The sequence below is a fragment of the Echiichthys vipera genome (assembly GCF_963691815.1).
Source record: "Echiichthys vipera genome assembly, chromosome: 3".
NCBI lineage: Eukaryota > Metazoa > Chordata > Actinopteri > Perciformes > Trachinidae > Echiichthys > Echiichthys vipera.
This window is the reverse complement of record NC_139828.1, coordinates 1,918,365-1,929,964: the sequence shown is the minus strand read 5'-3', so window position 1 is coordinate 1,929,964 and position 11,600 is coordinate 1,918,365. Positions and strand designations below refer to the sequence as shown.

At 46.8% G+C, this 11,600-nt stretch overlaps 1 protein-coding gene across 1 annotated transcript; it reads right to left on the bottom strand.

The window, feature by feature from the left end:
* Positions 1-236: 236 nt before the first annotated feature.
* Positions 237-11,600, bottom strand: ntmt2 (N-terminal Xaa-Pro-Lys N-methyltransferase). Its single transcript, XM_083911009.1, has 4 exons — positions 11,362-11,600; positions 5,770-5,942; positions 2,490-2,742; positions 237-1,019 (listed from the first exon to the last, which is right to left on the bottom strand). Exons 1-4 carry the CDS (start codon positions 11,561-11,563, stop codon positions 763-765), a joined length of 885 nt encoding a protein of 294 aa, XP_083767135.1. The 5' UTR covers positions 11,564-11,600; the 3' UTR covers positions 237-762.

Sequence of the window (11,600 nt, the reverse complement as noted above, 5' to 3'; positions counted from 1 at the left end):
TCATTTTGCATCATTTTTTAGTCATTTTGCATCAATTTTTAGTCAATTTTCATCTTTTTTTAGTCATTTTGCATCAGTTTAGTTATTTTGCATCTATTTTAGTCTAAAGACCGTTTCATGTCTCAGACCTGTCAATGGAGGTAAAGTCATGTCTTTGGTCTGATGGTAAATACGTCAGAGTTGGTTTGTTTGTCTTTTTTGTCAAACACAATGACGTGATATTCTGAAATGAGACGTTTGTCTTCCAGTTTCTTCCCACGACAGAACATAAAAGAACAAAAACACTGTGATGAAGTTTATCTGAAGAGCAGCGGTGACACTTTAAATCCAGACACAGCTTCATCTAAAATCTACAGCAACACTGTTGATGACACGTTTGTTGTACTGATCCCTCTGAATCCTCACGTTGTTCCTCGTGGTTCAGAGAGGAAGCGTCTTCTCCCGCAGGTGCACGCAGCGAGGTGGTGGCCGACAGTAAATCACAGTGTGGCTCTGTGGACGCACAGAGTGCTGCTGTTCAGGGTTAATGTCCGTGTAAAAGCTCTATTTCACTTCTGTGCTGAGCAGAAAAACAAGTCCCGTCTCCATAAAGTTTCCCGGGGTGCCGTTACGCCATCCACGCCGCCGTTTCAGGATTTATCACCCGCTGACACCGGGAACGTTTCTCTCCGTGTTGTTGAAGTTTTACCGAGACTCGATCACAAATCTAAACTCAAACAAAAGAAGGATCGTGGCGCGGCGCCGATCTTTCAAACGCCGCTTCTATTTCATCGCAATCATCCAGACGGGTATGATGGCGTCGGGGAAGCCCTCCTGCTTCTCCACAGCCAGGACCTCCAGGCCGGCCTTGGCGATGATGAGCTTCATGATGTCCAGGTGGCGGCTGATGCTGCTGTCGATGGGGTCCAGCTTGCAGCCCTGCCGCGCCATGTTGTCCTTCATTATGATGACGCCGTTCGGACGCAGACTCTTCTTACAGCGAAACAGGAAGTTCATCAGGTCCTTGTCTGTCAGGTGGCCTGAAGAGGAAGAGGGATGAGGAGTGATAAAGGAGAGGAAACAACCAATCACAGCTGAGATACCTTTGCCTGCAGGGATCTTTGTTTTCATTAGGGCGCCCTCCCACTGTTCCTCCGTGCCGTGCCCGAGCACGTTTCACAGCTAAAGTCTGGTTCCTTTGACCAGTGTGAGTGCAACCGTACCACGTCTAGGAGCGGCACGCTTGCCGTCCACGGCCCGTTTGGGAGAGGTGGGCTTTAGTAAAGCACGTTTGCACGTGTACGAGCACGAGCGTGCGCACGTGTACGAGCACGAGGCCTACGGCGGTTCTGAGGTCATTTCCTGTGCGCCTGTTGGGACGTAGAAAAAAGAAGGAGGGACCATGCGCGGACATTTCAAACAATGGCGGTGAAAGGTTCACGTTGGTGTGATGCGGAGGTGGAGTGTTTACTGCAGATTTGGTCGATGAAAAGATTCAAAAACAGTCGACAAGACGCACAAAAACTCCGAGGTCTACGGAAAGATCTGGAAACAAAGCCACGCATCGCCATGACGTCATCAATGCGTGTGACGTGTTACGGCGTGATGACGTATAGGCAGCAAGAAGCATTCTCCGAGGCCCAGGTAGTGTGAGTACAAACGGGCCTGGAGGGGGGGACAAGGACCCTAAAGCACGGGGCACGGGACGGAGGCACAGTGGGAGGGCGCCCTGAGTTCTCCTACTGGTGTGCGCCTAAAGAACAGACTGTAGAACACGTGGACGTTACTCACAGGTTTCTGAAGATACGGGCGCCTTCAGACCAAATATTTCTGTTTGTTCTGTTTGCATTTGCAACGTCAGAAGAAGCTGAAGTGACTTAAACCTGCCGGTCCCTCCGCTACAGTTCGCTGTTTGAAGTTTGATTCCGGCGTAAAATCATCCTGTGGTCTTTTTTGGCACTTACATACAGTACACTATCAAATAAGCCACCAAGACAACTTTGTTTGTATAAGAAATGAACAGAGAAATCCTTTAGAGTCTCACTCTTTTAATAAACTCCGGGTTCACTAACTACGCTGTTGATGCTTTGTTGTGTGTGTAGGGACTCTTCTCATGCTGCTGCAGAGGTTTGCTGTTATTTTCAGCAGCATTAGTGGTTAAAAAAAGACCTTTAAATGCCTTCACCGTGCTGCCCCGAGCTAATCACTGTTAGCCACTCACCCAATTTGGTGAAAAAGACCATGGGATGATTTTTACGCTGGCATTTCACTTTAAAGGTAAAGTTTTTGTCGCAACTGTGTGCAGAAGATTGCTGCTCACGGGGGAATTGGGACGATTTTACGCCGGATTTTCCCTTTAATGCCTTTTTCTGTCTTCGAGGAGTTTCTCCCGTCAGGAGACTGAAAATCAACCACCTCCCCTCAAAGACAGAAGCTCCGTAATGATTCTAATGGAGCGATTCTGCGGAGACTCACGTCCCGCGACGTCCATGAGGCGCCCTCGTACTTACACGCCACCCACTGCATCCAGATGACGTCGTACTTGCTCTTGGGCGGCGTGAACTCCTGCAGGTTGTAGCAGTAGTAGGTCTCGATGCGGTCGGCGTCGTCGCCCAGGTACTCCTCGTGCGCGTGGAGCAGGAAGTGCTCCATCATATCCGCCAGCTCCATCTTCTCAAACACGGGGAGGAGGACGCCTTTGGACACGCGGCCGATCCCGGAGCCGCAGTCCAGGGCGCAGTGTGTGCCGGCCTTACCGGGACCCTGGGGGGGGGGGGGGGGGGGGGTGAAACATGAGTAACGCATCTTTATTCAGAGGATAACGTCAGAGAAATACCTCGACTGAGGAGCGAAATAAGAGCCGGATTTATGTTTCACAGAAAACTAAAAGTGCGTTTAAATGTCAGTTTCCCTGCAGCGTGTTATTACCACATCTATAAGTCAGTGATCTGGACTTATGTTCTGCGTTTCCAGATGTCAGGCCTCCGGACCTCAAACGCACCGACAGCACAAACAAGTCGACCTCAGTTCCCGGGGCAACCAAACTCTGAACTTTCCCGCGGGGGGAACACGGTCACCTCACTTGATCACGCTGCGTTTTCTTCCTCTCCGTTCAGTATTCTGACCTCACTCCAACCCCTCCTCTGCATCGGGGGCCCCGGTGTGTGATCGTATGAAAGATGGGGCCCCGAGGAGCTCTGCGCCTGTTACAGGACGCTTCCTGGTCCTTTTGGTGAATTACTGCCATATTGCTCCGTACGTATGTAGCTCAGTTTAATCTCGACGTGTTCTAAATCTTTTCCTTCCACTACTTGTTTTTAATGCAGACGTCAGGTTTAAACGGGAGCCGTTCACGGCCGGCGAGGAGGGCGTGGAGCCGAGCGCAGAGTTAAATGTGAAGTTCTGAGCCGTTGATTCATACAAACAAGCTTAACTCCGCTGTTTTCCACTCTGAAGCAGACGGAGATGGATCGGTTTGAGGCTTAATACACTGCTGTTATCAGTGGACTTGAGCAAGACGAGATTATTGAGATGTAAATGAAAGTTAACTGTGTATAAGTCAGCGTTATTGTTAAACTATAAGCATGATAAGGTTGCTGGCTGCAGTATGACATCATTAATGCACTCAAATGCAGACAAAACCCACAGAAGCAGTGTTTTCAGGCGGAGGTCGGTGACAACACTCACAGGAGGAACACGGTTAGAAACACTGTCAGGGGGAAACAAGACGGACAGACACTGAGGGAGGGGAGCACACACTTGAGAAAACAGTGATCAAAATGAGAGAACAGTAACCACTGTGTCAGAAGAGAAGGTTTCTTCGGGCTAAAGGATTAAAAAATGAACAGGAAGTGAAGAGGCCGAAGCTTTGAATGACTGCAGCACATCTGTGCCCACAGGACATCACTAGTTAGATGCAAAACCAGCACAAAAAGATGCAAAATGACTAAAAATAGATGCAAAACCACCACAAAAAGATGCAAAATGACTAAAAATAGATGCAAAACCAGCACAAAAAGATGCAAAATGACTAAAAATAGATGCAAAACCACCACAAAAAGATGCAAAATGACTGAAAGTCAGTCAGACCCCAGAACGACATAAATAAATGCTATTTTAGAAAAGGTCGCACACTGATCGGCATCATTAATATATATAAATGCTATTTTTCCTGCCACAATGCAAGAAATGTTTGGTAAATAAGAAGATCTTAAGTAGTTTAATGTGCTGAAAATAAAATAAATTCCACTCGATGTGTCTTTTGCTGATTAGTTTGAGTCATTTACAAAGGAAACTTTTAATAACTCAGCCCTCAAATGTTGTATTTGAGTGTTTTATTAGTGTGATCGATGTTTCTCTCTCCTCTCTGAAACGTTAGAAACAAACAAAAGAATGAAAACAATCACTTCTCCACATGTTCTGCGTCAGTGATCACGGTACTGAGCGCTGAGAATAGACACTGACATTAATATTCAGTGTGCTGCGTTCGTTAGTGGTGAGCTGTGTTAAATCAGAGCTCGCCGTGTTTACATTAGCTGGAGTGGAAAAGTAGCCACTCGGCCGTCTGCAGCTCGTTTAAAGCCTCCGATCTTAGCCGTTTATAATTAGAGCTCCTGTAAAAGTGATCCTCTAAATAACCACGGTCTACGGGCCAAACCCATTCCCCTGAATTAGCACTGGGGCTCTCCCAGCATCTAAATAAAACCCTCTAGTCCGCTCTGACACACACACACACTCACACACAGACGCACAGATGCACGTGTGCACGCATGCAAAGAAACGTCGGGACAGGAGTAAAAGAAGCGTTTAAAATGCAGAAAATAAAGACACATTTGAAAGGAAATGGTATTTTTTGGGGTCACACACTTATTTGCTTTCATGCAGAGCTTCAAATGTAGCTTCATCTGCAAGCAAGCTAACCTAGCTTAGCATAAAGAGCTAGCCCGGTGACAAAATCCACCTCTGAAGCTCCCTCATTTACACACTATCTTGTTCCCTTAATCCAAACCAAAACAGAAGAGTAAAAAAAAACAATTTGCCATTTCATTGAGTATTTATTGGCCAGAAGACCAGATGCCAGGCAACCAGCTGAGACTGTGACGTCACTGGTTTGGAGCAGAAATAGCCTGGCACATAACACCCCGTAAAATAGCAAATTGTTGTTTTTACGCCGTTTTTTTGTGCAAATTAAACAAAGATATAAATGTGTTAATTGGAGCACTTTAGAGGTGTTGTTGGGTGTATTTCCTCACCTTGGGACAGAGCCAGGCTAGCTGTTTCCCCCTGTTTACAGCCTTTACGCTAAGCTAAGTTAGCTAGCTTCATAGTTAGCATTCAGACACGCACCCTAACCCTAACCCTAACCCTAACCCCTAACCCCTAACCCTAACCCTAACCCTAACGCGCGCATTTCCCAAAATGTCAACCTTTAAAGTGCATCCCCCTGCAGTCAGTTACACGCCACACTACAGACGTTAGCATGTCCTCCTCCACTCTGAACAAATTAGTGCTAGTAAAAACTGACCATAGTACAAAGTGATTAACAGCTGTTGGCTCGGCTCGTTGTGTGCGGGTGTTTATGAGGCTGACATCAAGTCTGAGCTACTATTAGAGGCTTCACCGAGGCCTCGTCCCACAAGGAACAAGGTTGGATTCCTCAGACGCCGTCAGGAAGGTGAATTCCTCCCCCTGAATAGATCCTGACACGTGTGTTCAGGTGTAAATCGATATGTCGGTGTGTGAAAAGATGAGGAACGGCTCCTCAGATGTCGCCGTCTCGTCGTGACTCACCACGAACCGCTTCAGAAACTCCCGGGAACCCTCCAGATCCACGTTGCATATCTCCACAAAATCTCCCAGCATGCCCTCCTCCGAGGCGGGGACGTCCTCGTAGAACTGCTGAGCTCTGTAGTAAAACTGTTTCTCCCCTTTGATGTACTCGCAGGTGACTGGGAACAGCTTCACTGTCGGGACGAAAAACACAAATACAACTTCGTAAATACAACTCCACAGACAGAAAAGTGGCGTCAGAGTAGACAGTCAGTCAGGGTCTTGTGTTTGTTTGTGCCACAGAAACAGTGTTTTTCGTTGATCAACCGTGTAAAGAGAATGCCCGTAGGGACGCTAACAGCCCCAAAGGATAACAGTGATTAGCTGAACACATCCAAAACGTCTTTTTTAACCACTAATGCTGCTGAAAATAACAGCAAACCTCGGCAGCAGCGTGAGAAGAGTCCCTACACACACATCAAAGCATCAATTCAATTCAACAAAAGTTATCTCAGGACACTTTACAGAGTAGGTAAAGACCACACTCTATGACTTATTTATGATTTACAGAGACCCAACAATTCCCCCGTAGAGTACGGTGGAGACGAAAACCTTCCCTATAACAGACAGGAATGACAGACAGACCCAGCTCTGTGGAGGACGCACATCTGTCTGCACCGGAGAGAGGAAGAGAAGGAGAGAGAGAGAGAGAAAAGACAGAGAGAGACAAAGACGGACACAAAGACAGAGAGAGACAAAGACAGACACAAAGACAGATAGAGAGAGACAAAGACAGACACAAAGACAGACAGAGAGACAAAGACAGACACAAAGATAGACAGAGCGACAGAGAGAGACACAAAGACAGACACAAAGACAGACAGAGAGACAAAGACAGACACAAAGACAGAAAGAGAGAGACAAAGACAGACACAAAGACAGACAGAGAGAGACAAAGACAGACACAAAGACAGACAGAGAGAGACAAAGACAGACACAAAGACAGACAGACACAAAGACAGACAGACACAAAGACAGACACAAAGACAGAGAGAGACAAAGACAGACACAAAAACAGAGAGAGACAAAGACAGACACAAAGACAGACAGAGAGAGACAAAGACAGACACAAAGAAAGACAGAGAGAGACAAAGACGGACAGAGAGAGACAAAGACGGACACAAAGACAGACAGAGAGAGACAAAGACAGACACAAAGAAAGACAGAGAGACAAAGACAGACAGAGAGAGACAAAGACAGACACAAAGACAGACAGAGAGAGACAAAGACAGACACAAAGACAGACAGAGAGAGACAAAGACAGACACAAAGACAGACAGAGAGAGACAAAGACAGACAGAGAGACTAAGACAGACACAAAGTCAGACAGACAAACCTCCAGTAACTATAATAATATCTATAGTAATGTGAATATGACTTATTAATACAGCAGAATAGTAGAAACAAGCACAGCTAAGGTGATATTATATGAAAATGATAATTATGGTGGCAAACATGATCAACGATGAGTAGCAGCTACGATACAGCGAGACACACCAGTGATGGTGTTCTTATTTTATAAATTCTTATAAATTTTATCATCTATAAGTCTAGTGATAGTATATATGACTAATAGTGAGGTAGCAGGAAGCGTCATGCAGGACCACGGCAGCAGGCACCACCACCATCAGCAGAGACCCGAGAGACGACAAAACACAAACGACTCCAGAGGAAGAAGTGAATTAGTAACAAGCACTGATGACATCGTAGTTAGTGAAGCGTTTACCTCCACGAGCTAATCAGAGTTAGCCTTTTGGGGCTGTTAGCATCTCTCTATACACGGTTCATCAACGACAAAAATCTCCGTGGCTTATTTGATGTTTCTCATGCAACGGGGTCCATTTTCACCGCACTTACACTTTCAGGCAAGTAATGAAGGATTATTTCCAATAATAGAGAGGACGTGACACTGGACGTGACACTGGACGTGACACTGAAGCGTTCCCGATCTCAAAGGAAAAGTTGAATGATAATTTGATCACCAGGAGACTATAAATACACTCTGCTCAGCTGTTGCTTGATATAAAATAACACGCTGCTTGATTCCTCTCTGCATCCACGTGCTTTTTAGGTTACCAATTATCAGGAGGTTAATATTTCTGTGGACCTCAGAGGACTTTTCTGTCGCCACATCAGTTCTCTACGACGCTTTGAAAGTGTTCCAAAAACACGCTGACTACAGTACGATGGCTCGTCTTTTCATTACATGATGTCAGTGACGTTCTGTGACATTAAGAAACTCAACAACTGGCTCCGCGAAACTATCCCGAGCCCTCGCTGCCTCGGTTCTGCTGAGCTGAAACAAATCCCTGCAGAATGAACGCAACATTTCCGAAGGCTTAGGTGACACGTTCCTGGCGTGGAGGCAGGGGGGGGAGGTGGAGGCGGGCAGGTGGGGGTCACCGCGGGGGAATGTCCGCCTGCTTGTCAAGGATCTGCAGTGGCAGAATTCATGACACCACGGTGAAACATTAAGAGGGAGGATTTATTTCCAGCCGGACGCCCTCCTACAGGCTGGAAACATCAGGAGCGAGGCGGAGAGCCAAGAAAGGGACTGAGTGGTTCAGCACCTGGAAGTCACGCTAACAAAACACGCTGCAGAAACAAAGGAATCACACCGGGACCTTTTCTGGACGATGGCCCGTTTGCGTTAGAAGTTGTCTGAGGGCTTTTTGTCCCGGTTCGATTGGAGCATCTAAAGCTGGTGGTTACGTGTCATGAGACCCCTCAGGAAGGCTTTGAGAGGTCGGGTAATTATAGAAACAAGACCAAGAAGGGGGGAGAAGACGGCGTGATGACATACACGTCCGCCAAGGAAGTGTCAGTCCACTGCCGCCACGTTCTTCAATCTCACACCTTCAGAGCCGACACACTCATTAGAAGTAGAGGGGATAGTTGGGATCATTTTTAAGTGGGGTTGTATGAGGTAAAGATGTCGGAGCAGCACACAGGAGCACTGACGCTGAAGCCAATGCTGCTTTTCCACCGCCAGTTGTGGCGATCAGGAAGGCCTTGGCTTGGACAGTTAGGGACAGTGTGTGTGCAAGTTCGCCTGAGAAAAACACGGGTGACGCCAACGCATATTTGTGAATATTGATCAAATCTGGTGGCTTTGAAGAGAGCAGAGATAACGGTTTCAGTTTAAACTTAAAGTCGCAGTTGGCAACGATTGTTTGATCATATTCACTGAAGCCGACACTCTGCTCCGATAGAACAACATAAATCATCCTGTTTTAGAAAAAAAAATGCGCCTCTACGTGCACCTAGAGTCAAAAATCCACCGCGCCGGTGTCATCCTGTCCACTCAGCACAGGGCTGTGTGAGAGCTGACTGTCAGTGCGTTTACATGCAGTTTAAAAAACGGATTATAAGGTCATACTCCGGTTTCTCAGGCACCGTGTAAACACCGTATCCCGGGTAAAGTTGGAGTTTTCATACCCCGGTTAACTCCTTTAGTACCCCGATTATTCATGCATGTTAACACTTTACCCGGGTTACTATCTGGCTTTGCGTCTGCGCATGCTCCCTGAGTTATAACTGCCCCTCCCCACTCCGCGGCCGTGGTTTTTGACCCGGAAATACAATAAACCAGGAGGCAACGGCGCCAAAACAACGTGAAATCAAAACAATTGAGCATTGCCTTTAAACGGAGAGAAGACTTCAGCATGCCAGCTAACATCACTACCAAGAAGACCTGTTTCTGTTGTAATTCTGTCCAAAAGTCGGCCATTTTCCCCACGCTTGCTCCCATTCAACCCCACTCATGTAAACGCGGGGAACTTCAATATTCTGATTATTCTCTTAACCGGGGTAAAGACCATCTTCATCTTACTGCTGTGCATGGAATAAACAGACAGTTTGTGCACACGTCACAGATCCCCCCCTCCCCCCTCCCTCGTGCATGTTACAACATCACAGACACACGCCTCGAGCTAGCATACGCTAAATGACGTTAGCAGCTGCTATCTATGAGTACGTTAGCCAGCCTAGCTCCATGTAGCGACTTCTCCATGCTGTTTATCGATGAGAGAAGACACGGGCGCATTCAGAGGAATCTGGTGCACATGCACTGACGAGCACTCGATGGGAGGGAGCGGAGGAGCTCGGTGGTAGAGGGGGAGGGGCGTGAGAGGTGGAAACATTCGAAATTTGTGTCAACTGGACTTGTCAGACTTGCCGACTGCAGCTTTCGATAGCGTCTAAAAGACCTTTAGCTGCTGCCCCCGTCCACGGCAGTACATTTCTTCTGTACATCGGCGCGTCGATCGTCATCTACTGTCGGTAACGCTGACTATGAACGATCCCTTTAAAGAGACAAGTCTGACCTTTGACCTATGATGTAACAGGATGATGTGACACATTAGCCCTAAATTTAAATGTGTACAGTATATCTTAGTATTTTTAGGCTGTGCATTTTCTGAATTAAGACATAAAAAAAGATAAATATCCATTCAGTCCGTCCAAAGCTGTTGACTGCTGTTAGTAAATAATCTGCCTGCAGCGCTGACTGACTGACATGAGTTAAAGCTTTCATGCCCCACATGCCATGCCATCAATGGTCTCTGTATCAAGTTAGTGGGAAGAAAAGAAGGCGTCTTGGAGACAGAACGGGCCAACAGGTCGGGATCTCCTGTTTCGGCAGCCCGCGGTCTCCTGATGGACAAGTGCACGCCCTGCAGAGGACCGGGTTAGACCTTCTACTGTGGAGAGTAGCCTTATATTGTGTTATTATACTGATGTTTTTCTTCTTTTCTGTGACAGTGAAACACCTGCACACATTCTCATGCTCAGCTTCCAGCTCTTTGACACACGACTGCTGCATTTTTGTATTTGTTATTTAATTTTATGTACAGAAATAAATCTATTTGTAAAGACGACTGAACCTAAAAGCCTCAAAGACCATTCACACATATAGAGTCGTCCTCTCTTGTACTGTTGCATTACCTCATGTTACAGTATGATTTCTCAGGGCGCTGTTGTCGCATCTCGCAGCAAGAACAAATAAAGTATAAAGAATTCAGTAATGAACAAATCCAACTCAAAGCACATTCTCACATTATATTAAGTGTAAAATAAAACTTCTGTTCCTCTGGTTTTTGGTTCTCGAGTCTGATTTTTTTGTTTGATTTGTTCAACATTTCTAGCGAATAGTTTTGAATTTCTTAAAGGGATATTTTGCCAATTTGAAACCAGCTCTGTGTCATGGCAAAGTGTGTGCAGATGACGTGGCGTTTGGCCACAGTGGAGGTCCCCCGAGATCTGCCCCCTACGCTCCGGAGAGAAAGCCCAACACCACGTTCGTCTGCACGCGCAAACATCCGCAGTTAAACAATTGGCAGAGTATCCTTTTAACTGAGAAATAAATCACTTTAAAGTGATCTTCACTCAACTAAACCATGCAAAACTAGCCGGCATTCTTCTGCAGCTAATGCCCGACCCTTAGAGACCCTCTACCTCCTCTAGACCCTTAATGGAGTCAAGGGTCTAGAGGAGGTTGTAAATCTTGACCTCTTGAGGGTGACGCTGGTGTGACGTTAGCCCTCTTTCTCTTACCCACGGGAGTCTTCTCCAGTAGGTACAGGTAGCTGGCGAAGAACTCGGTCCTCATGGCGTGGTGCAGGTGGAAGGACATGCTGTGGCGACACATGGAGTCGTCCGTCCCTTTCCAGCGATCCTTGAACGCCTGGTGGGCGCCCTTGTACTCTAACTTGGGCGACGAGCGCTGGTCACTGTCGTCTTTCAGTGAAATCTCCATTTTGGCTGCACGTGCGTGGCGCTGTTATCCTGACGGC